This window comes from Anas platyrhynchos, chromosome 11 (assembly GCF_047663525.1).
Source record: "Anas platyrhynchos isolate ZD024472 breed Pekin duck chromosome 11, IASCAAS_PekinDuck_T2T, whole genome shotgun sequence".
Taxonomy (NCBI): domain Eukaryota; kingdom Metazoa; phylum Chordata; class Aves; order Anseriformes; family Anatidae; genus Anas; species Anas platyrhynchos.
The window spans coordinates 21,935,668-21,962,739 of record NC_092597.1 but is presented as its reverse complement, the minus strand read 5'-3'; the positions used below and the strand labels follow the sequence as shown (position 1 = coordinate 21,962,739).

The 27,072-nt window shown below is 43.2% G+C and overlaps 1 protein-coding gene across 3 annotated transcripts in view; it reads right to left on the bottom strand.

Annotated features, from left to right (window-relative positions):
• LRRK1 (leucine rich repeat kinase 1) overlaps window positions 1-27,072 on the bottom strand; it is a 76,502-nt gene that overhangs the window by 33,226 nt on the left and 16,204 nt on the right. For all 3 annotated transcript variants that reach the window (XM_038184842.2, XM_038184844.2, XM_038184845.2), the window contains 12 exons: window positions 23,619-23,782; window positions 20,587-20,758; window positions 19,022-19,201; window positions 18,213-18,361; window positions 10,942-11,168; window positions 10,735-10,862; window positions 10,308-10,471; window positions 9,614-9,751; window positions 6,042-6,154; window positions 4,814-4,890; window positions 1,355-1,484; window positions 708-820 (listed from right to left, as the gene is read on the bottom strand). In XM_038184842.2, coding sequence (XP_038040770.2) covers window positions 708-820; window positions 1,355-1,484; window positions 4,814-4,890; window positions 6,042-6,154; window positions 9,614-9,751; window positions 10,308-10,471; window positions 10,735-10,862; window positions 10,942-11,168; window positions 18,213-18,361; window positions 19,022-19,201; window positions 20,587-20,758; window positions 23,619-23,782 — 1,755 coding nt within the window. The remainder of the gene's footprint in view (window positions 1-707; window positions 821-1,354; window positions 1,485-4,813; window positions 4,891-6,041; window positions 6,155-9,613; window positions 9,752-10,307; window positions 10,472-10,734; window positions 10,863-10,941; window positions 11,169-18,212; window positions 18,362-19,021; window positions 19,202-20,586; window positions 20,759-23,618; window positions 23,783-27,072) is intronic.

Genomic DNA, 27,072 nt, shown 5'->3' with positions numbered 1-27,072 from the left:
AACCTCTAGTGGACAAACCTGAGACAGAGACCCCAGAAAAAGGTCACTGCTTTGAGACTCTACAATGGAGCACTGTAAGGAGAAACAAATGCTGTGGCTCGTATGCTTCAGAAGCTCAAAGGAAACATAAAATACTAATTTAGTATTGGAAAATACTCAGTTTTTCCTTCTACTTTTATGTTTCTACTTAAAATTAGATTTAGGCTTCAACAGTGTGCTGGAGAAGGAATAATTCCTAATAACTTCATTCCCACAGGATTTTCTTATTAAAACACACAAAAAAGAAGACAGTATTGTAATTGATCCAAAAACCTAGCAGCTTACAATAAAGTTACTGCAATGTGACTGTGACTGCTGATCCTAAGCACTTCAGTCTTTAGAAAGAGTGTCTAAATACCCTAAACTATACACATTCAGGGAGCAAGCCACAGAATGTATCCAGCATGCATACAAATGCAATACCTCATTTGCAGTAAGTCATTCTTGGAACATGTTATCTACCTTAAACTGATCCTTTAGGCAGAGCTTAGCACTGACTATCAAACTTACAGATATGTGTAGGAGGTTTTGTCCTTTGCAATTTCAGTTGTTAATTGCAACAAGGACTTGGGTGCACGCTGTCTTTTCCTGTTTGGGACCATTAAAAGGATGCGATTTTCATTAAATGTTCATTCAGTTTCATAAAGCACACACAGCATCAGACTTACCCTCTTTTCTGATCTCTGCAGGAACATTACTGATACTTAGTTCTTCGATATCCAGCTGCCAGAGATTAGCCAGCTGTCCAAGCTCTGGAGGAAGCTCTCGGATACCAGGGTTACTGTACAAAAACAAATAGATCTACCAACAACCAGGCTTTGTGTGTAAGTAGCTGCTCTCACAGACTCTCGGATTACACTATCCTCCCCTTGTAGAAATCTTCCATTAACATTTTAATAAGGCTACTCAGCACTTTAATAGTAATTTTCATCCTAAAAGTGATGTATAACTTTAGTTTATCCTCTGGGCCAGACAAGTGTAATCATCTTTATTGGACAGTTGAGGAAATATAAGCAAAAATGATGAGTTATTGACTCAAACGCTATAGAAGCAGACAGCAGAAAGCCAGCATTAACTAGAGGCACACTAGATTCCCAGGCCTGTATTCAAAGCATTAGATCATCTTCCCTAATTTAAAAGGTTGGCTTCCTCCTTATCTAAAGCAAATGATGGGCACAGTTCTAACAAGGGGCTGACTATTTCCAGCTTTTTGACTTCAAAAGCACTGGACATCTGGGGTGGGGCTCTGCAGAAGACTGGTCACTAAAACAACATGGAAATAATACTGCATAGCTTTTCCAGAACATGGACTTACTTTCCTAAATAAAGTTCTGTTAAACCTTTTAGAAGGCAAACGGACTGCGGGACAGATTCCAGCTGATTGTCGTTCAGATAAAGGACTTCCAGAGAATCACTCAGAAATGCTGGAAACTCCAAAAAAGGACCTGAAACAAGACAGGAAAGAAACTGCACCTTTAAAACATAACAGGCACCAAGGCTCTGTACCAAGAACCTTCACCTTAACTTTGTAGGCAGGACATGAGGTCATGTTCCTTGGCAGGAGCCACCACAAAGCAACAGCAGAAAAGCAAACAGCCTTCAAGAGTGACCAAACATCAACGCTCACATCTTGAGTTTTTAAAGCCATGGTGATGCGCATGTTTGAAGGTGACAATCTCCAGGATCTCTGAGGTGCCAAGGGAGGAACTCCAGGCCTGCCAAGATAACTATACTTCAGAGCACGAGTGGCATTTTGTTTCTTGTTGTTGGATAGCTGCTAACACCTTGCCAACTGCCCCTATTCCAGCCCAACAGCTCGCAGTGAAAGGGCATACCAAAGGCGCAAGTGTTTCTCAACATGTTTTTTCCATGTTGTGCAAGTAAAGCCCCAAAACTGGGCAGAATTTACTTTCGGGCCCCCATGTTGCATCCTGGAGCAATAAATGGCGAATCAAGTCAGTAACATCAGAGAAGAAAACCCAAACTGCAGCTGACACATGGCTACCCTATGTCACCTCTAACACACAGCCTGCATTTGCCCCCGTTCTGTTTTATACTGCAGGATCTCACGGCACTTCAGCCTTCCTACACGGCTGAGCAGAAACTAGCTTATTTTGGGAGCCACCCAAGCAATAATAGCGACACTGCATGGCTGACTTGCTGTTGCTGGAAAGGATCAGACAAAGGGAAATTCATCCGGTTCCAAAGAGCATCGTTTTGCTCCACAAATTACTCCAGGGATGGTGGCATGAAAAGCTGCCATGAATTGTATTGCTGTCTTAAGACTGTCACATATATCTACCACGAAGCGTCGTGAAGTCAAGGCAAATTAGGCCACACAGGGACAAGCAGATTTGGAGCCTCTGATTAGGAAAGTACAAGCAGCACCATCTGCTGCCTCCGCAGTCTGTAAAAGCAACTCGGAGATGTGATACACATCCTTCCTCCAGGATGGAACAGTTGTGCTTCCACCACGATCTTCCTCCCTTACAGAGAAAGCTGGAGGAACTGCAACTAGATTTAGGCAGAAAAGAGAAAGAAAAGAAAATGGAAGAGGTTTCCACAGGAGAAAGTTCCCCAGTTCTAATTTTAACAGCGTTTCAGGCCTGAGCTATGATCAGGAAGATAGAGACCCACTGTCTGCAGGGGTGTTCACGTACGTGACAGGACTGTCTGCTGTGGGCAGGGTGTCACAGTCTGCCTTTGAGTTTTCAAATAAAAAATCATCTCTGGGATTATTTTAGGAGAACAGCAGGCTTATTCATGGATTCAATTTACTTCCTTTCTGGCTCATCGCTGGACTTAAACTTTTCATTGTTCCTCTTCAGTGCACACCTAGGCACAGACAGATTTAGTCCCCCTTGGACACGTAGAAGCAAACACCTAAAATAGTAGCAATACTCTCAATTCACCAAAGAGCCCAAAGCGAAAAGGACTGTACTGTATTGGAAGCAAGCTCAAGGTGTTTATGAATTGCAATTATTTATTCATGAGTTATTTATGACTCCTCTGGCTTGAGCTCAAATTTTCTCTTAAAGAACTGTAGAAAATTAAAACAAATCCCATCCTGAAAATATATTTTTGGATGAGTAAATGCCACCAACACCACATGCGTGTGCAAGAAGCTATTCTGAGACTTATCAAACAGGTACAGTGAGCATCCATAAATTCTTCTCTTTATATAATCTAGACTTGTGTAAACACTTTTGTTGGTAAAATCATATGGAAACCTGCCCCCCACCTCGCTAGGAGATTTCTGTGAGCTGCTGATGTGTTCCAACTTCTGTTTTCTCTTGTTCTTTAAATTCTTGGCCACATCCTCTAGTCTCACCAAGCTATACTTGGCACAGGAACAGAGAGAAAAGGATGAGCTGGCTTTGCTCTGTCTCTGTGGCTATTCAACCATGGCACCAGCCAGGTGGGCTACCCTGTGCCCTGCCACAACCCAAGGCAACCTCAGGCAGCTCAGAGTTTCACCAGGCTATTACGTGCCAAGGTTTTTCAAATGTTACAAATGCAGAGTCCACCCTCTCCTGCCTTACGCAGGGGGGTTATGCTGGGTTTGCAGCACGCAGAACTTTCCATTAGGACAGCAATTCCCTTTTAGAGCTGGTTTTAGCTGTGCCCTTTGCACTCTGCTTACTACTTCTGCCCTCCTCTCCCTTGGGAAAAGCTGCGGTAGCTGTTCACACAGGAGGTCCAGGATACATCAAGACTCTACAGATTGGCAAGATTCAGACTCCTTCCAATTCTTCCATGTTCAGGATTTCACTGATGTTACAGCATTTCCATTCCAACTTTCCATCTCCTATTTGCAAAACAGCACAGTCCAACTCTTTCTCCTCATTTGGGTGCACACACATGACTTGCTGCACAGTAGCCTCTACTTTCACAGAGGAATTGGGGCAAGATTAGTTTTACCTGGAGCTTCAGGTAGACCCTCTGCCTCCCAGATGGACAGACTGCACGTTAGGACAAACACCACTCTGGCTATACATGTTCTCTTATTGTAACTTCGTTTTACCTATTCACATTGATGCAAATGCACATTTTTCAGGGGAACTCACTATGAAAGCAATTGCAGGAAGGCCTTTCAATCCCATGAGCAGCTGAGGACTGCTCTGCTGCGTGTCACAAAAATGCCAGCTCTATGCCACTCCGTGATTCTCAAAGACTGCTTTAGAGCGAGTCATTCTGCAGGCAGTTCAGAATGAGAAAGCTCTCCAAGCGATTTAAAATAAAGCAAACAAACAAAAAGAAATGCAGATGAATCTCACAGTGAGCAGGAAACCGTAAAAATATATTCAAATATTTCTTTGTTCTGTCTGGTGTTTCATGTGCGTTAAATCCAGGATATCTCCTGTGCTCTGCTGCAAACTTCAGAGGCAAATCACAGAGACAGGGGAAAACATGCTATTTGCAAAATCAACAACAGAGACAATCCTAGGAGTAACTAATTATGGTTTAGTTTCCCTTCAATGCACCAGTTAGTGCTCTGGCTAAGAAGAATAATATTCACCAACAGAATAAAAGTTCCCTGAAAGAAACAGGTCTTACCCATTCTTTACCTTCGTATGTTGATGATACGAACCAGCTGCACTGCTTCTTTAGAAATATTTTATCTGAACACATTTTCTCTTTATTTAAGTGCAATTGCACTTAAAATTGCAGCTGAGTTTATGCTGATCTCCCCCCAGGCAAACTCCACAGATTCCTGCTGCTTCACAGCCCACCTCAGCCCCATTCTCAGCGTTTGCACTGCTGTGCACCTTACCTGCCTCTGGGCCACAACGCACCCTGCTCCTCGTGGTGAAAAAGGGAATCCGCTTCGTTTTAAATCCCTCGTCATTCCTGTCAGCAAGACAAAATGGCAACATGTGGGAAAATGAGCTTAGATGTGGCAGTTGAGTACTGTGCCTGTGACAGATGCAGAGCAGAGCTGGACCCTACCCAAGGCTGTGGGATGCACAGCACATTTCCTACGTGTTCCTTTCTGGTTTTGATGGTATTGAAACCCGCTGTGCTATCACAGAGCTAGACTCCACCAATACTTGTCCAGGCCCAATGGTTTTCTTCTGGCAAATTAACAGAGCTCTGCAAGGCTGTGCTTTCAGCTCCCAGGGCGAGAGCACTTGACCCCCAGCTTTATGGGTGTCAAGGTTAAGTAGCCTGTCAAACAGCAAATTGAACAAGCTTCACGAGGAGCACTGGAGAACCGACCTGTTGCCACTCCCTGCTCTCGCCAGAGAGTCTCTGACAAGGAGACCCAACAACACAACTAGGGAAACACACCGAGGCTGAAAAATGATAATATGACCTTAGCAACTGACACAGCAACTCATGAAGACTCCAGAAATTTTTTTGGGCAGTCACCCAGATGGGAGGACAGAAGTATAACACAGATAAACGCAGCTCTGGAGAAGACAACGGACCTTTAAGTCTCTGTGTTAAACATCCCTGTTGTAATTTCTAGATAGGAGAACATCACCTTTTCATTGGATGACCTTATTAATGTCAGTATGCTCTATGAACTTGCAGCTGCTTACACTTCCATTAAAAAAAAAAAAAAAACCAACAAAGATTTCTCATATTTTCCAAAACAATACTCCCACACTAACTGCAAACTGCAGCCCAGCCAGATGGTTTATGGTTAAGATCTGATCCCCACAAACTAGTATCTGTAGTGATGAGCCACACATTGGGTTAAAGAAATTCCTACATGTTCTGAAGTTAAACTGCCATTATCAGTAATCTATTTAATAAATGATATAGTCTGCTAAGCATCTAAAGAAGCAGTAACGGATAATTCATCACTGTCAGAGACACACAATATGCTTGGAGACGTGGTATGCTGATGTCAACGCCTTCATTGCAGGTAATTAATTCACTACTGACACCCTTTGTATTACACAAGGGATTGGCTTTGCTATAATTTCTTCAGCTTTTGTTTTCTCAGGAAAAAAAAAAGAAAAAAAGAAAAAAAAGAACCACACCACACTTACTTCCCAAGTTGGTTTTTTGAAAGATCCAGTGATTTCAGCTGTTTGCAATTCCACTTATCTTGTGAAGGCAATGCAGCTAACTGATTTCCCAGCAACTTCAGGGACACCAAAGACTAAAAGAAGAGTAGCTTGGAGTTAGAAGACAAAGTATATCAAACACACAGAAAGAGATTTTTTAGCATGGCTTTTAAAGAACTGAAACAAGAAGAAAGCACATCTTTTTCATCAGAACATCCTGTCCAGCCTGCCTAGCATGCAAAAAAAATTTCATTTCTGTCTACAGCAAGTATATTTTTTGCACAAAGCAATACCACTATTAGTTTTGGGAGATTATTAGTCTACTTGCTGACAGATTCAATTGGAAACAACCCATTTAGGAGGACATTTTACTTTTAGTAAGGAAACCCTTCCAAATGGAAAAGAACAGCATGATCTATGTACACAGTAAGCCACATACGGATGAGAATTCGTTTATGTCTCTGCAAGCTAGTGTCAGAATGGACTTATCCCTGTTTCATACGTATAAGATCAACGTGAAAGATGTGAACTATTTCACACAAGGAAAGTTTGCAATTGCTTTGTTATTATTTGTTTGTTAAAATTGAAAGGATTTACATCATCTTTCTGTGATTTATAGAATTCACCTGCTTTTTTTTCTCCTCACACCAGGAAGAAATTTCAAAAACAAGAATTGAAGCTGATTTATACCATTAACACTGTACAGATAGGATTTGGCTGCATATACCGTCAGTAAAGTTAAACACAGGCCCTCCTTTAAAGTTTAACTGAAATGCAAAAGAAAAAATGCATTTTGCATTCAGATGTGTAAAGTTTCTGCTCTTCCATCTGTCTTTAAAAATAATGTTAAGGCTCAAACGAGCATTTTCATTTGGCTGAAAATCCAATTTCCCGCTGAAAAACAATTGTCTATGTAGGATTTCCAAGCCGGTTTATTCTGCAAGTTCCCCCATAAAAAATGAGATAAGCAAATCATCAGCTAAATTATCTCGTGCCATAAGTACAGCAGTATTAATGAATTATACCCCACGGAACTCCTGTTTTACCAGCAGAGACTTTGGCTTCAAGTGTGTTAAATGTTTTATGTGCTCCACATAATATAAAAGGTTTATGCCCCTTTTCATCAAGCAAGATTAACAGTGTTTCACAAAGCCTTGTTGGCCTTCCTCCCTTTTTTGCAAATGGAAAAAATAGGAGGTATCCATGTGACAAAAGCAATGGACATCCAGCAGTGGTTGCAATGGCAATTAGCGCGCAAAATGCTCCCTCTAGTGATAGGAGAGGTGCAGCACTGGGCCCTGGTGGGACCTAGGGAAGGTGAAGTGAAATGGAAAACTGCAAATATGCAGAGCGAACCACCAGAGGAAAAGGTTGGAGAACTGTGCAAACTTATAAAACCCTCCCCACCACTCTTGTCTTGACAGCCAATGGTTTTATCATCATCAGTCTGCCGCTGGCTCAGACCTCCTGTTGGAAGGAAGACACGGTCCTCCCTTGGCGCCTGGTGTCGAGCTCTCTCCAAGTATCAGCATGAGGCCGTTCAATGACAATGCTTCAAACTTCTCTCCCGAAATATCCCTGAGCAGGGGGCTGGAGGGAAGGGAGGCTGCACAGTCCAGAATTAGCACAAACTCAGTTCTGTGTGGTCTAGCTGGGACGCTTCGTTTTCAGTCGGCTGTATCCACGTTACATGTCTCCCACAAACACTGACAAAGGCCACGCTCCAGGAGAGCTGAGCGCCTGGTGGGATTATATGCAATGCTTATGTGCTTGCTCCATAGGGGGAAAATTAGTTACTTTCAACTGGCTGTGACTCTTCAGGACTAATTCTGGAGATCCACGGTCCTTGTTTTGCAATTGCCTCTTCTCTCTCATCTCGAACTTCTCCATTTTTGTTGCCTTTCAGGAAGGGAACGAGTGCTTCCAGAATTAAGAGAATGGCAGCAGCAGACAGCTTCCTTCAAATCTGCTGCTGCAGCATGCAAAAAAGAGCTCTGGTGTGTTAGATTGTACCAGAGGAAAGGGACAGCAGCACCCAGATTAGGCTGCCTCAGTCAGCTCGTGAGGTGGAAAAGCTGACCAGCCTTACCTGAACAAATCCACACAACGCAGGTCAGGTCTCTTCAAGAGAAGCTAACTAGTCTCAGAACTAAGTTGGGGAGGGGTGGAGTGCACCCCTGGGGAGGAGTGGAGTGCAAGCGCAACCCTATTCACTGACATGAATTCTATAATCAAGGAGTAGACCAAGCCACAGCTGATCTAGGCATGGACTTTAGGTGCTCAATACAGTCTGGCCCCGGTGGGACTGAAAATACCTGTTATTTATTTCTTCTGTGACAGTAAATCTGAAGAGATACAGGTAAAAACTGGCATTAGTTACGGCAGACAGAGTTCTCTATCTTTAAAGAGAGATCATCAGTAGGGATTGCACTAAGGTCTTCTCTGATGCCCCGTGCTTGGCACCTTCATATCCCTCTGCAGCCTCTGAGCAGCAGCAGCCAAGGAAATGTGCCCTTGAAGCATCATTTGGCATTTAAAATCTACCATGGTAGTTCCCACCCAGGGGGGTTATTTTTAATGCATACAGAAAAAAAAAAAAAAGAAAAAAAAAAGTTTTGGAGACAATAGTCCATAGGATTCATTCCATTTCAGGAGAAATGCCAATTGAAAACAAATGCTTTTCAATTTTCAAAAAGCAAGCACAAATCTACAGGGATCGTTAGAAACAACCGAGGCAGCAAATGATCCTCAGCACTCCTCTAGGCATGAGCAAGAGGCGTATTTGCAGCAGACTGCTGTGATTCAAACTGGACACGGATATAAACCATCACTTCTGCATCCCTGCCACAGAGGCCAGCAGTGAAAAACTAACATACTTCTGCAGAAATATTTACCTCTGTTTCTGTCTACATCATTGAGTTTCACAATCTAGAAGGGAACCTTGGAGGAAACCCCCAAGTTCTGCTTGGTTTCATGTCAAAACTGTGTGAAGCCACAGATTCTGAAGAATTCTGAAGTAAAACTGTGGGTCTCTGCCATCCACTGGGAAGAATTATTTAATTTGCACAAGCCGAAAGATAAGAGATGTCAAGTAGCACTGCTAAGGGCATTCAAATATGCCATTTTCAAATCATATCAAATCATAATAGCAGCAAAGAACAACTAGTACTTAACCACATAACACCAGTGTGCCAGATTACAAAAACACACATTTATTTGTGAGCACACTTGAGAATGTTTGTATTTCAAAGGTTATAACATGCAGCCATAATGCAGTGGTTGTCTTCTGCATTGTGCTCCCAAAAATCAAAGACATCCAAAGAATTCTTCGAAGACCTGCATCAAAATCTAGATATGCCATGACACTTAATAAGGGCCGGACTGGAATCACTCATGGGGTTCCTGGGGTGCTCAGAGGCTCTGCACCATGGCTGCATTCATGGCCATAAAACAGCAGGCAGTCTCCTACCTTAGCAGGCAGTCACCACTATGACACTGAGCTCTGAGTAGGTATTAAGAGAAATATGTGCAAGGTGGGAAGAAATGACACTTACTTCAAGCTGGAAGAGTCCCAGTGGAACTTCTTTTAGCGAGTTCTCAGAAAAATCCAGTTCTCTGAGGTGATTTTTCCAGAAAACAGTGAATGCATCAGGTAGGAATTCCAGTAAGTTTCTAGATGCTTTGCAACATTTCTGGAAAACATAAAAGAAAAAAAAAAAAACACCCAAAGAGTGGTAATTATCTCTTTAGAAAATCAGGCAGGTCAGATGTCATGCATTTAAGGCATTAACACACTCATTCCAGGCTACTTCTTCAGATATTTTGATCTAGATAAGCTATTGCACATGCAGGCACAGAGTATTTGCTGAGCAGATTCATTCACTTAATTGATGGGCAAATCCTTTGTTGGCCTAAAACTATTTCAAAAGTTATTTTGAAAACCATCTCCGTTTGCTTTTCAATCATAAACAAACACTGTGCCAAAGAATACTGTTCTCCTGCTATCCACAGGGTCTTGTCATTAACTTTTCCTGTAGTAGTAATGAATAAAGTGACAGTAACGTGCAGGTATGGATGCCTCATTTATCCATGGGCTTGGGCAAAGTTAACTTTGAACAAAGGCTGACTGTTCTATAAAAACTTTTTTAGCCTAAGACATCTGACAGCTTTGTAAGCATCACAGCATAGATTTTGCACTGTTTCAACAGCTTTTACAGCCTGTGACTCTGACAGAGCAGTTTGACTTACCAAGGGGCAGGCCCAGGGATCTGGAAACACTTTCAGCTGATTTCTGGAAACATTCAGTATGTTTAGGGACTTGAAGCAGTATAGAAAAACCGTTGGAAGTTCCACCAACCTGTTGTCAGAGACGTCAAACTCCTGCAGCTTCCTTAAGCCAATCCAATTAGTTGCTGGAAAACACAAAGCATTGCAGGCTTGGTGTAAGCATGAGAGCAGTCTCATCCAGCCAGATGATGAATACTCGCTAGACAAGAGCCAAAAGATATCATGAGGGATAAAAAATAAACAGGCATTTCATGTTCTTTGGACAAAGACTTGAGAGATGCTAAGCATCTGTAGCTAATACTGGCTTTAAGTCATTATTATAACAGTTTGGGGTTCTCCTCTACAAATCAGGCCTTGAAATGCAAGCATAACAAGGGACTGCACGTACTGTTTTCCTCGTCAAATAACTTCTCCATATGGTTTTTGGCAGCGATGAGTTTTTTAAGGTTTTTAAGATGTAGGAATCCAGAAGGGAGAGTAGAGAGCCTGTTGCTGGATACATCGACCTCGAGCAACCTGTGATTACAGAAATTAGTCAGGCATCAATAAAATGCTAGCAAAAACTCCTGTTGCCAAAGACTTCCAGCACACACACCTTGTACATATAATTTCGTCGGATGACTGTACGCTGGGTAACTCCGTCAGCTGATTGTCAGCCAGGCTGAGCTTCCTGAGGTTTATCAGGCCCCATGGGATCACGGATGGAAGGGAGACCAGGCAGTTGGCAGACAAATCAAGCTCCGTTATCTGACAGGAAATATCAATCAGCCAGTCCAGATCCACCCAGGGCAGTTTGAGGTTTGACCAGTTCACACACAAAGCCTGCATATTTCAGAGAAGAAAAAAAAAAAAAGAAGGGAAAACCACATTAGTAAAAGCCCTCTTGCTTGATTGCTCTGGGCCCGTTGCACCGCTGGGAATCTGGCAGATCAGAGCCCAGGCATAAACATTTTGCTCACTTTCCAATCTGCTTCTAGGAATTGAACTGACTCAGAGATGAAATCATGCCTGGATATCAGCAGCCCGCACTATATAGCTGCTCCATGACTTCACTCCCAAGACCACGACCGAGCGCAGGCAGAGGACCAGGCCTTCTCTGCCTGTCCAACACTAGCTCTGGTCTGCCCCACGGAGGGTGAGCTGCCCTTGCCCAAAACCACCCCTCTCAGCGCCGGGGGAAGCCCTGTGGAGCAGCCAGCATCTGAAAAGCTTGTGGGTCTCTGTTAAGAGGGCATGGATAGGTCTGTGAGTGTGATGATGACTTCTCATGAGGATGCCTGCTGCTGGAATAATTAATATATACCTGGGCACCACTCCTCCATCACAAACCCTCCAGCAACAGCAGCCCAGTGCTGTTCTAGGAAGGTTTAGGTTTAGGGTTAAATGTTGAAAAGCAACATCTGGGACAGGCAGGGAAAGGCAAACACCCTCCTGTAAAGCATTTCTCAACATCACAAGTCTGTTCAGTATAATTCAGGAAGATACTTTATTATCTGAGAGAGATGATTTTGGCAGTCACCTCCTTTCTAGATAATATTTTGCTGCTTTTGACAGTTATATGAGGAAGCCATTTTATCCCCTTTGGAAAAATAAATAAATAAAAAAAAATAAAACAGAAATTGTGGGTGGCAAAACTACTTATTTCAGGTTCCAGCTCAGACAGAAGAAAACACAAACACATAATGGCCATTAATGCAGGGAAACAACCCAAGGCTCCACTTTGAAAATCTTTTCATTGCCTTCCAATGAGATCTACAATGCAAAATACTCATTTTAAATCCGCTAGTCCCAAAATGTTTTCATAAACTCAATGGTTTTGACACAACTCATTCCTAAAACAGCCTCAGTGAACTGATCATTAATTCACCACCAGGAGGCAGCAAGAACCTGACAGCAAGTTTAATTTGCTTTTCAATTTCGAGTATTTAGCATTTGAGATTTTTAACTCCGAAATTAAAATTAAAAGGAATACATTTGGGGAAGGGAGAAGAAAAAGGAAACAAAGGTCTAACTCAAATGCTTATTTGAGACTCAGAAATCCAAGTAATGGAGACAGCACAGGTAAATATGTAGGAGGATGGAATAAGTTGCACTTTTTAGAAATTAATAACAATCATATTTAGTGCTTTTCAAATGTTCACTAGCAAATCCTCAGGACAGCCCAACAAATATGAATGGAAATATTATGTCCATGGTATCACTGGGGAAACCAAGGCAGAGAGAACAAGCTGTCTAAAGCCACATTCACCATCGTGCCACAAGGCATCCCACACAAAACACACCAAGCTAACTGCAACAGGAAATCAAATTACGCAGACTTACAGAGTTACCCTGAACCAAACAAATCCTGCTTTACTGTTAGCTTTTCCAAGCCTGAATATTTAACAGCTTTTTCACTTACAAAGTCTTGTTTTCAACTCTGTACGCAATTTTCTCTCAGCTGTAACAGCCCAGCATGTTTACTTCACTGGACAGCAATCAGTTGGGATTTAGGACATAAAGTTATTCCTAGCTACCCTGTGCTAGGATGTGGTACTGATGCTAACAGACTAGAAGGTTTTTCTGGCATGAGAAAACCTCACCAGGGAAGAGCATGTTTGTTCTGATACACTTGACTAGTTTTTCCTAGTGCTTTGAATTACCCCAAGAACTCCAAACCCAGGTAATGCAGAAAGCCACTTCTACACTACAAAGCCCTCAAGTGGTACTGATACCTATCCAGCCACTTCTGAGCATATTCAGAGCACTTCTAACCCTATTATTCTGTATTTTAGAGAATTTTCAGCTGGTTTAGCTCCCAGGTGACCAATGGTGACCAAAACCAGACTTACAATGGTACTGATGCAAGTGCAGGGAGGAACACATTGGTGGGGAGAGAAGGGGGGCAGCATCACTGTAGTTCCATCCTACATCAGTTAAAATTGTCCCTAATAGAAATACAGCTTAATCAGCAAGGAAATTCTACTACTGATGCAGGTTATACCATACTGCAGTTCGTAGTGATGCCAGCAAAAGGCTTATGCCAAGACAATTACATCTCCACCACGACTTCTGCTGGAACAGAAACAAACCCATCACAGTCCTACCTAACAGCGCTGGGTAAAATCACACGCTCTGCATTAGCAAAATCACATACCACAAACCTCCCGCTCTCAGAAAGAGTTCAGGAAGGACCCAATACTCTACTAAATGTGTGCCATGTGGATTTTTGAATAGAATTTTTTTGGGGGTAGGATTTTTTAATAGACCTCTTCAGGCTAGAAGAGAAAGGTGTAAAGACCCCGGTATGGAAATCCGAATGCAAGCACAGCTTGCCTAGGCATGTGAGAAATGTTTTAACAGGGAATTAGCCATTTTAACAACCTCGGCTGGCAGTGAGTATTCCATTCTGTTCCTTCCTATCCAAGAATGCAGACTTTTTTTTTTTTTTTGTCAAAAGCTATGGTGAGATTCAGCCAAAAATGGGTGTGGGGATTAAACCACAATAAGTAGGGGAAAATCCAAGCTTTTAGGCAGCAGTTCCAGACATCTCCATGGTCCAAAAACAATTGCTGCCAAGTAAGGGTCTTCCCATTTACCCGTATCATCATCAAGACACTGGGTCTGCAACAGAGCTTTAACTGCTAACACAGCAGTGCAGGACACAGAAAGGTGGATTTGTCTCACAATCTCTATTGGAACCATCATTTATCTCCTATAACCATCACAAATATACTGTTCAGAGGGAGACTGAACTTCAGAAGTGGAGGAACTATTCACGCATTTCCCCTATTCATGCAGAAGCAATAAAATGCAGAATTCCAGACAAAAGTCAGGGTGAATATTCCATTCCAGAGGATATCCGCAGGTCCTTCAGTCAACACAGGGTGCATATATCCATGTAGGGCTACGGATTTCTGGCAGTAATTGGAACAAAGGCCTTGAGCTGGCTTGCTCATTTGGTTTCCACCTCGCAGGAGAAAGCAGGCTCTTTGTGTTGAGTTCCTGAATTCAGACTCCAGAGCCTCAAATTTCCTGTGCAACACCAGTCACTGGCTCAAGTTACCCAGGCTCTGCTTGCCAGTCCGTATAATAGGAACATTGCCCCTTCTCCTAGGGGAGCAAGGAGGAAAAACGTACTACACACCCCAACTCCCAAATTTCCCCTTTTTCTTGCTTAAACTATTCTCAGCAAAGCTGCAAGAAAACAAATCAGAAGAAAGAACTGTTGGCATTTATCCTCTCCCTCTGTTCCTGTCCTGTTTCAAATGGATGCTCCCTACAGCAGGCCCAGGCTCTTATTTCAGAACAAAAAAGAACTTGTCCTTGAGCAGCCCAACTAACCGCAGTGATATTAAGATACACAGCCTGCTTTGAGCAGGTTCATACAGGACCATGAGCCTCTGCCGCTTCTCAGATATTCATCTTCGATACTTATCTCAACTTTTATTTAGATTATCACATGTCATTTACCTCAAAAATGCAGAGCCCTGGCCTCGGGGTATTTCATGCGATAGGAAGATAACTGCAGAATTCGGATAGTGACTTCTAAAACCTCAGACAACTCGGTGAAATCCAACCCACTGCAGGGCAGCTTTTCAAATCTGAGCAATAAGCACCTTGTGCTCAGCCCTCCTCTTCCTCCTCCTGCTCTGGAGCCCGGCTGTGACAGCGTCTCTTCTGCATGAGTACCGCAGACTGGAGGGCCAGCTACGCCCCTAAGCAAGGGCTGCAATGAGATAGGGACTAGAAGGAAGTTAAGGGACTAGAAATTGTGCAGAAGCAAGAAACCCCACTGTTTTGGGGCAATGAATTCCAAATACAAAGGAAGTATTAACTTGAATTTATGACAGTTTGGTAAGGGGATTGTTGTGCCTTTCTCCTAACTGGCACCACGGGCCCCAAGAGAATTTCACTCTTGCTGGAGGCAGGATATTCAGAGGATGGTGATCTAATTACTTCATTGATAATGCTGCTGCAAACCCTGGGCAGAACTGCTGCAGATTTCTGTATCGATGGTGATGTAACTGAGATTAGCCAGGCAGTGGGCAGAGAAATCAGAGGAGGTTCACACACATACACATAACATTTGTATGCAAGAAATCCTAGCAAAGCACTTCCTGGGAAAATGCAGCAGTTTAATCTCTTTTCCAGTCCATGATGGAACACACACACACAAAAAAAATCTAACACTGCACACATTGGAAAGTTAAATATTTCCATGCTTACAACACACCTATCAAAGTCTGGAATCTGTGCATAGCCATCTTACTGCAGGGGGTACTTTTGGCATTTGCTACCTGTTCCTGTAAAAATGGAGCACTTCCTCTGCTAAGAAAGACAGTGGCTTGGTATAGGGTTAAATATACACCAGAAAAAAAAAAAAGAAGAAGAAGAAAAAAGGAGAAACAGGTATTAGAAAAATGAGATGTAACTCCTCTTGCCTCAGGAAGGGCAGCACTGTACACACCACAACAGCAGCCTGGAAGGCATGGCAGCCAACCCGGGCTCTCCAACCACATTTTATGCATAGTTGGTAGCGTTTGCTGCTGTGAAATCGACTGGAGGTCAACTGAGCAGTGTTTTCACTCAGAGATAGCACAGATGGGACGAGTCCCGCTGAAATTCTGGGCTCGTTCTGAAATGATCCCTGCTTGGCCTGCTCTGTCCAAGAGGAGAACTTCTGACATCGAGCTGGCTGCCAGACCCATCGCCGCCTCTGCACAATCCTCTTCTGCTTCCTAATGGTGAAAAATACATCACAGGGCTTACTCAGGAAGACTGACGCTCACCAACTTTGTCAGTTATGAAGAAAGCACTGAAGAAGCTTGTTTGCAACTGTCACAAAGTCTTGTTTTAAAAAATTATAAAAGGTGCATGACTGTCACTTCCCATAGACCTGAGCTCGGCAGACAAACTAGGACAAATCTTCCTGAATTTGGCCCAGGCTGCCAAGATTATTTCAAAGAGAAAACCTTGAATATGTAACATAATAAAAATAAACAGCCAATTGAAGAATCAAGGTCAAGCTTCCGAGTGTTTTTTCTATTTTTTTTCTTTTTCTTTTTTTTTTTTTTTTTAAAACTAGGCTCCTCTGGCAATTAGCTGATGTTTTAAGACTTCTCTCTTCTTTGCTCAGGGTGTGACAAGAGCAAGGCTGAGTCATTTTTTACAGCAGCTAAGTTAAAAATTGCCAGCAAGTTCACATGGAAAACAGACTTCTTCCCTGTGATTCAGACACTTATTCCAAAGTTTATTCAAGCTGAATTATCTAGTTAGTTGGATTTTTTTCCCCTTATAAACAGGCATGGAGTTTTATCAACTGTTATTCAGGAACATTTTAGCTTCCTTTTGTTCACCTTTCAATGAAAAAACGAACGGCTCTCAATCTTATGATTGAACCTAATGAAGTCAAGCTCACATATGTGGACTGCAGCTCCTACCATTCGCAATGTTGTCTGGAATCCAGTGAGACAGGATGTTGGCAGGAAAACAGAGAATGGAGAAGCTCAGAATGCTCTGAAACCCTCTCTGCTTATTTTTACTTAACACCAAAGAAGAATCAACACCCCACAATGTTACAAGCTGAGCAAACAGATATTCAACTGGCAACGGGATTCATGCAGTCAGAGCCTGGATCGAAAATTTTACCTTAACATTTTTTACCACACAATTTTTATGACCCAATGAAAACTGTAACTGTTGAAAATTCAGGGCTCTGATGCTCCTATTTAACCTCAGTTAATCTATACTCTGAAGGGAAAAATGAAAGATGCCTAATAACTAAATTGCTGAATAGCTGTACAAATAATACAAACTACTACATGCTGCCCTACAAAGTAGTAACAGCACGTGCTGTGAGACATTTATCAGTTCTGAATAAAGGAGACTTGAATAGAGATTAAGAGAATATCCTTGTTCCACAAAGATACAGGATAGCCATGAAATGTAGTAAAGCCTCACATGAAAACAATGCCACTTGTCTGTGGATCATTACCACGTATTAAGCTTTCCAACAGCTGTGAGATACAAGGAACTTAAATCTCCACATTTCACAGTGGGAGAAATAAATGCAAACAGATTAACAAAATTGTCAAAATGCTGCTAATGACTAAGTAGTGAACAAGCTCTTGTCAACGTAAAAAGGCTTTAATTGCTTTTGGTGGGACAAGTGCAGTTAAACTGATATGGACTGATCACACATGACACTCACCATGCTGCTCCAGAAAGACAGAGATGTCCTTACTGAGTGTGACAGTAAAGGTTACCAGACATCTTTTGCTGATGAGGATTTGAGGCTAGGAGGAACATTTATTGAACAGATGTGAGCTTGCTCTACCTGTGCTCCAGTTAGCCAAAAGCCACATGAGCCCATTTGTATGTGCTGTATCTGAGCTAACAGACCCAGGGGAGGAGGAAGGTTTATGTGCTCAGCTCTGTGCCATGCTGACTCTCTTGGCTAGCACAGGGCTTGTGGTGTTACCCCACACCCAGGATGTACTACAGGAGCCTAAATGAAGTGATTTGCCAGGGGTCATAGAGGAAGCCCATGTTTGTGCTTATTTCTCTCTAAGATTTTGAGCAAAAGCCAAAGATTCCTTTCCACAGCGTAAGCCTGATTCACATGCTGATGTTAAAATGGCCAAGTGGAAGGTATCACGCACAGCACCTTGCACAATGACACTATTTAAAGGCCTCATGTTTTACACCTTGCAATTCAGCACTGGCATGAAAGCACTTTCACAGCTTGTTCTCTAAATGGGTAGAGAACCACGAGGATCTTAGCTGAGAAGAATCACCAGCCACATGGTACGCAGACAAATATAAATTATTAAAGTGATGTTCCTTTCAAAGAACATTTCTTCAGACAGATAAATGGCTACTTACTGTTTTTGTTGGAGCACTGCCTGGTAAAGGACTTGTCTCAATGAAATACTTCCTCAGAAGGTGTTTGCTGGATTCAGGACTGTCCATCAGGATGTAGGAACAAAAGAAAGCTCCATTCCGTAATAAGAACACAGCTACATCTTCATTCCCTTTAGAGAAAAGGCAGATTGTCTGTTCTCTTCTTCTCATGTAAGTGAATCAACAAGGACCTGAACAGAAATCCTGGGAAATAACCACTTCTGAAAAAAATCATGGGGGTGTGCAAAAAGGGAACTGAACCATGTAAAAACTGTTTCTTCCAGTGGTAGGATTCAGTTTAGTCAAACCGAGACAGCAAAGACACTCTGTAAAAGCACTGGCCCAAACTCTACTTCTTTTTCTCTGTTTCCCTCCCCTCGCCCCAGCTTATTAAACAATACACACAGCTTATTAAACAATACACACAGCTGTGCTTTGAAGTGTAAATTATTTAGCCTAAATCAAGCTGTGTACCATAGTGTCCATAACAATAATGCTTTTACTTGCAAGGTTTCTATTTTTGGAGGGCCTTTTCCCTAGGAGTTTGAAATTAAAGAGGAAAGTTCAGCCTCTCAGCATTTACAGTAACCTAACTTAGGAAGGCCTTGACTAAAATTTGGCTAAGACAAAAGATTCAGAGCCAATTCTGTCTTAATTTATCTCACTGGAAATCCAGAACAATCCCAGGAAGCCAGCCCACACTAACACATTCCCAGAATGGAACAACTCAGCCCATTCTTTGAAAGACACTGCAGAACAAGGACAAGGCTTCAAAGCATGCAAATACATACCTGCCTTTATAGCAGCGTAGAGGGGCAACCGTATAAGAACTGGAAATTCATTCCTCCTGACAGCGCAGCTCTCTGGGTCAGCACTGTATGCACGAATGAGGAGTTTCACTATGTCCAAGTGTCCCTGCTGGCAGGCGATGGCCAGCATCCAGTTCAGGAGTTGTTGGCAAGTCCTGGGATCTACCGGAAAGATAGGGTGTTCAACAGTTGATGCCACTGGACTGTGATGTGCAAGACTCATCCATAAATAGTAGATATGGAAAGGGTATAAGATGAAGCCCTTGATGACAAGGAAGCAGACTGCACTGTAAGAGTTTAAGTGTTAGAGAACAGCCCTAGGTGGGTGAGGCACAGACTTTAGATCTGAGCAGAGCGCTACCTGCTTTGTTTAACTGGTTGTTACCTACCCAGCTAATGGGCAAACTTTTTTGGCTGGCCCTGATTTAATCACACATAAACTGGCAACAGTGGAAGGTTTCCAGGATGTCTACTGGGGTGCCAGTAGAGAAGTCAAATATCTAATCCCAGGCAGAGGTTGCAAGGGTTGCCCAACGCTGTGCATCCAGAGACAAGGGACTTGATTCAATTTACATTGGATCCAAACACCCGAGCTGGGCCACAGCTGTAACACAAGTTCACACCGAGCCAGGGAGAATCACTGCGCTGCGTTAGCCAAGGAAGTGCTCCCGGCACAGGATACACACGCAATTTATTCCCAAGCCCTGTGAATGGTGTATATGTAATTTCACAGTGAAACCAGTGGAAAGTCCTGCATAAAAACGTCTGGATGTTGCAGTTTTTACAGAGCACCTATAAACACAATCCCCTAAAGCAAAGGCTTAAGGGAATTTGGTCAGTCTGAAACTGATTTAAGTTTCTAGAAAATACTTAATTCACTTTTTATTACTGAGACTATTATTATATTAATATAATTTAACTTTGCTACTGGATTATACACACAGACTTGTCAGCCTCCTTTCTGGCTGAAGGAGATACTAGGTTTAATCACATCCCTCAAACTTGAAAGTTTAAAAGTAAAGCTTAAAAATAAAATGTAAATACAATATAATGATAATTCAAGGTAAGGAATTCCCCTGCAAGTCAAATGGAAATGCAAACAGGAGAGCACAGAACATGCTGCCAGCTGTGCACCCAAGCTGTTACTCGCCAGGCAGTCATGTTGCACTCTTACTCCCAGCAAAACTGTGTCTGCAGAATCAGCAGAGTGCAATGATGCTGCTTCCTGAAAATCCCCTGATTTCTCTGTGGGATCTGGGACATTATCCAGTTGTGAGGGCTGATGGGAATGAATTGTCTAAATGGCATCTTCCTCTGCTTCTGAACTGCAAACATGGAATATTTTTATTCATGTATTTTTCCTCCCATGGGGGAATTTTTCTTAAAACACAGAGGAGATTAGATCCCTCCGTGCATTTTCCCATGATTGAGTTCCCTCCCCTTTTAAGGGAAAAAATAAACAAATAACACAAAAAAGCCTGCTTGAAGCTATACCAAACAGCTACTGAAAAGCCTGATGAAATGTAGAGGCAACTCGATAGGCTTACCATGCAGGGAATCCAGCAGCTCTTTCACAACATCCTTATGTCCAAAATATGCAGCCACCACAGCAGCATTGTCATCATTAGGTTCTGTAGGTAACACCACTAATGCTTCCTTCAGTAAATACCTCACCGCATGCAGATCTCCATATGCTGCTGCAATACCTAAAAGCTGACACTGGTGAAGAAAACACAGCAAAATAAACTCTCTGATTTTTCTTTGCCTCTGTGTAAAGGGAGCAAACAAAGAAAGACAGCATTTCTAGAGTAATGTATTTATTTCTGCTGAAGCAAACGCTTCGGTCCTCTTTAACATCTTCATCAATGATCTGGATGAGGGCATTGAGTGCACCCTCAGTAAGTTTGCAGATGACACCAAGCTAGGTGCGTGTGTCGATCTGCTTGAGGGTAGGAAGGCTCTGCAGGAGGATCTGGATAGGCTGCACCGATGGGCTGAGGTCAACTGTATGAAGTTTAACAAGGCCAAGTGCCGGGTCCTGCACCTGGGGCGCAATAACCCCAAGAAGAGCTACAGGCTGGGAGAGGAATGGCTGGAGAGCTGCCAGGCAGAGAAGGACCTGGGAGTGATGGTGGACAGTCGGCTGAATATGAGCCAGCAGTGTGCTCAGGTGGCCAAGAAGGCCAACGGCATCCTGGCTTGTATCAGAAACACTGTGACCAGCAGGGCTAGGGAGGTGATCGTCCCCCTGTACTCGGCTCTGGTGAGGCCGCACCTCGAGTACTGTGTTCAGTTCTGGGCCCCTCGCTACAAGAAGGACATCGAGGTGCTTGAGCGGGTCCAGAGAAGGGCGACGAAGCTGGTGAGGGGCCTGGAGAGCAAGTCCTATGAGGAGCGGCTGAAGGAGCTGGGCTTGTTCAGCCTAGAGAAAAGGAGGCTCAGGGGTGACCTTATCACTCTGTATAAGTATATTAAAGGAGGCTCTAGCGAGATGGGGGTTGGCCTGTTCTCCCATGTGCCTGGTGACAGGACGAGGGGGAATGGGCTAAAGTTGCGCCAGGGGAGTTTTAGGTTAGATGTTAGGAAGAATTTCTTTACTGAAAGGGTTGTTAGACATTGGAACAGGCTGCCCAGGGAGGTGGTTGAGTCACCATCCCTGGAAGTCTTCAAAAGACGTTTAGATGTAGAACTTAGGGATATGGTTTAGTGGGGACTGTTAGTGTTAGGTCAGAGGTTGGACTCGATGATCTTGAGGTCTCTTCCAACCTAGAGATTCTGTGATTCTGTGTGATTCTTACAAACTGTCACAGTGGTTACCTGAGAACATCATAAACACTAGTAGCCATTATAATCACTGTTGATATATTAAGTAATTAGATTAATTTGCTGGTTTTGCTTAATAGTTTTTTGTATGACTTTACTGCAGAAGTGCCCAAGGCACTGAACGGTGACCGTAAAACAATTTTTCACAGACCAACAGAAACAGCATTTTTGTGCTCTGCCAAGAGGTGCAGTATTTCATGTTTTGTAGGCGGCTGACTGGACTTCATGCTCCGGTACTCTCCCAACACACCAAGGTAAGCCTGTCCTACGAGCTGGCTCAGAACAAAGGCTCTGAAGACACAATAGTACAGAAGCTGGCACAAAGGTACAGCTGCAAACACACGCAGCAACATCTTCCCAGTGGGCCCTCAACCATCTTTGGAATGACAGGGAAATAAGTTTTTTTTTTTGCTAGGTCTATAAACTGCTTCTTTTTGAGGGGGAAAGATGCATTTCTCTCTTTTTGAGACCGCAGCATCAGCACCCCTCCTTGCACAGCCTCGAGAGGAGAGAGTCAGGGACCACCCAAGTAACTGCTCTCTAAGCTGATGCATCTGCCAGCTGTGGTGTGTCCTTTGCTCTGTGACATTACCCAGACCTGTTCTGGCTCTACACAGGCTGCATTTACTCAGTGGGGATCTTCTGGATGGTACAAAGGCTCAGGCCAGGAGGTTAGGACGAAAGAGACTAATGTGGTGTTTGGAGAAGAAAAAAAAAGATGTAATTTTGGCTGATTCAACAGAGATTGTGACGTGTTCTCTCATCTAAAAACATACATGAATTCTAAAACACTGTCACAGACCTTCACCTTCAGGCAGATGTATACTGTGAAGAGTACTGCACACACAGTTAATGAAGACAGGGCCAGGAGCACAATTAGTATAACGTGTCTGTATCAGCTAAGAATCTTGCACAGTGTTTCTACTTTTAATACAAGTTTTGCTGATTACTGGAGATGGAGCAAAACTTCAGCACAATCAGAACTTTAAACATAGTGTTTGTACATGTTTCAGCTTTTGGCAGATAAATCTCTTCAGTCACCATCCTCCTAAGCTACCAGGAGCTACGTTACATCAGTCTGCCATGAGATTTTAAGGTTTTCTGTTTTGTGTGTACTTACTGAACACAGGTCTGAGTTCCACACTAAAGCAGCTTTCAGCCCTCGTTAATATTTCAGGGGTTGTGCCTGCACTCCACCACTAGTCCAAAAACCTAAGGTGCTGTGCACACTTTTAGATCAAGTGATGCGTACAACCTGCAGCGCAGGTAGCTGGAGGTCAGTGCCATTCTCAGGTGGCAACACAGCTCCTGAATCTGAGCTGGCTTGTGTTTGGAGAGCAGGCAGAAGAGCCCAGGACTATGCATCTGACAAGGCCTACACACCCACACATACCCCAACAAACTGGCAGTCTGGCGTGCAACACTGACCCCAGTAAAGCCAGCAGGGGTTTTACCATCCACTTCAGTGTCGACAGGATTTCTCCCCTGTGGTTCCAGCCCTTGATGCGGTTCCCATGTACACTTTTCCCTGTGGTCTGTCTCATCTTTCTGAGCATTGTTTTCAAGGACAAATACTGTCCCTGAGCACATTCCTGAAGTGCCCCACGCAACCAGACATGTCTGGGACCCTGTAGCACCAGTGTGACACACATAACTGAACAGATTGTCTGCACGAGGAGCAGTGGAAGACAGCAGCTCAGCATTTAAGGGTTTCTTTCCCAAAAACATTTGAGAAAGAGGAGTAATCTAATCCTACCTTTTCCACTTGCAGTGCCGTCTCCTCACATGACAATTTAATCAACTCTTGGGCTTTAGTGGTGTCTCCAGCTTTGTAAGCAGCCTGAATGCTTTCTGTAACGGGTGTCTGAATTATGGAGACTTCGCCGACTGTGGACTGCTTGCCACCCATGTCCACAGTTCCTGCAGCAAAAATAGAAAACAGGTGTCAGGAAGAAGTCCCTCTTTATTACTCAAGTACAGCTGCAACATCAAGGTACCCTGGCAACACAAAGTGGTGAGTTATTAACAGCAAAATATTTACTGCATACAATTGAATAAAAAAGAGGAAAAAATGTCAACGCTAAATTTTCTGATATAGGAAAGTGATAATAAAGTACTTTCCAGCAGGGACATGAAAGTGAAAGGGACAACAAGTTCCCCAGTTGTTCCCAGAGGTGGTTTCCAAAGGAAGGTGTGAAAAAAGCTCACACAGACACGGATACATAGGCTCTGCTGCAACCTGCCACGCTTGGCCCCTGGCTACAGGAAAACAGGGAAAAAAATTGCTTATTTGCAATTGGTTAAAGTCCTTAAAGCCCAAAGGTTTTCACAAGTAAACAAGGATTATTATTTTTTTTTAATAATATCTATCTATATATTAAATAGACACACATGTAATTCAGGGGCTAGTTTAATGCAGTCTGGAGAAAGAAGTAAATTTGGACCAATCTATAACCGTCAGTAAATATCTTTGAATAATGCAGTCTGAAATCATCCATACATTCTGCCTAACGCTTCTCATCAATTATTTAAATGAAGCTCGAATCACTCAGACACTGGAGACAGCTCCAGAGATTTGTGCCATTAAAAACGTGCCCGCATCAATAACCTTTCTCAGATGATGCAGAACGTGTGAAGGACAAACAACAGAAACGAAGGCAGATGAATGTGATATTAAGTTACAGCACAATTAACAGCATCTCAGAGTTCATGTAATACAGACAGATGCCTCATAATTCTGTAGTTTGAGGGGGTACATGGAAAAAAATAATAAAAAATCCAGCATTTGCTCTGGTATTTCAGTGCAGACCAGCCACCTATAATGGACCTCTAAGAATATTGCTTGTTTTAATCCTCTTTTTCATAGACACCACAGGTAGGAAATGCAAATGATTCCTAGGGGGATGGAAAAGAGAACTTTAAAGCAAAATAATTCTCCAATGTAACCGGTTCAGTACTGGCCTAGCGCAGATGGGAGCGAACACTGCAGTGACTGCAACACGCAGCCTCCCCCGTGCTCGGTGCCCTGTGATGAAATCCCGAACCTAGAGAGAAGCTCTGGAATTCCCCTTGGAGGAAAGAATGCCTCGCGTCGGAGATCCAAACCAGCTGGAGAGCTGAGCAGGAAGCCCTGCAGATCGGGGCTGACAGAACACAGAGATTTGAAGCAAGTTCCTATAAATAAATGCTGAAAGAAGGGACCGGTTTTATTTCCTTTCAGCCTCGATCCTAATTTGGGGGGCTATCACTCAAGATCCAGAGCTAGAGCCAATTCCTAGTGCACAGGCACATCCTTTCCACCAAAGCACTGAGCAGGGCCATCCCTCTGTGTAAACCATGGCTGGGGAAGGTGGAGGTACAAGTGTCTCGTGGTCAGAGATTCATTTAGGGCCCGGGAGACCCCAGTGTCACTTTCTCACCTACTAGGCAGGCCTCCAAGAACCTCCACACCCTGCTCACCAGATATCTTTTTGGGGAAGCCTTTCCCACCCCTCCTGCTGGAACAGCCCTGCTGTGCAGTTGAGATGAGCAAATCCACTGGGCCAGCACACACAAGGACCATGATTTCTCTAGCTGCAACACAGACCTTCCAACCCAAAATTAACCACATCTCGAGCTCGCTTTTCCTCGTTTTGACCCCCTCTTTCAGATGTGCCCATCACTAAGTAATTCGTGAGCAAGTGTGTATCACCAGGGCCACCACAAGGAAGCTGAAGAAACGAGCCAACAGTTCTACTGCAACCGAGGGAAGAAGGAGGAACTCAGCAAGACAGACCCCAACCCCAAGACAGCTTCTGTGTTTCACCCAGTGACTACTTCACGAATGTGTTTGACTGATGTGTCATGCTTCCTCATGCACTTTTGGCCCCCGCAAAACTTCTTAAATCCTTTCCAGTGTAATGGTTGAGCTATAACCACGGCTAACATCACCACCGGTAGGAGAACATGGGCTGGCCTCACCCATCACGGACTTCTGGACACTCTGGCACTGGAAGGTCGCAAATGCCTGGCTTCACGGAGCCTATATGCTCCCAGAGTTACCTGGCAAAGTCCTCAAGATAGTAATTTTAGTCCCTAAATGAAATTTTAGACTTGTCTTAGGCAAATAAGATTTTTCTATCGATCTGATAAAAACAAACATAGTGAGGCTACGTTTGAACATCCATCACGTAGAAGTCAATAAAAGCCTCATTGAATGTAAGTAATCTGGGCAATTCTACTGTTTGAAACTGATATATTTGAATTTAAACATTCTTGGCAGAAAGACAGTGCTGCTCGTTATTCAAGTTTCTCATGTAGCTGTCATCAAAACTTCCTTCTGTGTTTGTATTCTGCAGAGTAAATTGACCTCTCGCCTAAGAAGACCTGGGAAAAAAAGATGTCAAAGATCTTTACCAAAAAAAGATCTTACAGTTGAACTAATTTTAAGCCTGAAAAGAGCAAAACCGATGAGTCACTGTGTGATAAAAAAGCTTGCCCCCAACCAGCAGCTGTACCCACACGATTCTGTCAAAGCGAAGTTGAGATTTCAAGCGTTCGGTGAGACAAGGTGGGCCACCCGCTCTTGGGTTCCCAGAAAACACCAAGCCACCCATCACAAAGCTAAGTGTGGCGTGGAGCAAACTACCCAGTTCACAGAGGGCTTTCTGGTGACTTTAGAAATGATCTACTGACTTCTGGTATACAAATGGAAGATAAGAAGCAGCATATGTTATGAGCTTAGTTTATACTCGCCAGTAGGAAAAAGAAAGAGAAGTAAATTCTACTGAATAAAGGCTGGTTTATTTCTAAAAGATGCATGGCTGAACTACCATCAGTACTGCAGTCATGTAGGCTGGGAATAAAATTTTGCCAATATATGCATCAGCTATTTTTAGTAAAAAATCCGGGCTGAAGTCCAAAGAAATTCTGCCTCTATCTTTAACCCTACAAATCTCATGTTTTTTTTTACCTGAACTCTTTGTGGCTGTCATAATAGGGTCTCCTCAAATCCATACAGCCTCGAGCAACACTGTTAGGAGAGCAGTAAGTGAAACTGAATGATACTGAAACTGTTTTCAGACTATATCCCACCATGTGCTGATTGTTTATACCTGGATGTCCTAAAGTGCTTTTAATTCTTGGATTACACAGACTCAGGAACCAGCTTCTGCACTTTGCTCAGTAGGGTCTACATTAATATTTGACAATGCATGCGGCATAGCAAGTTG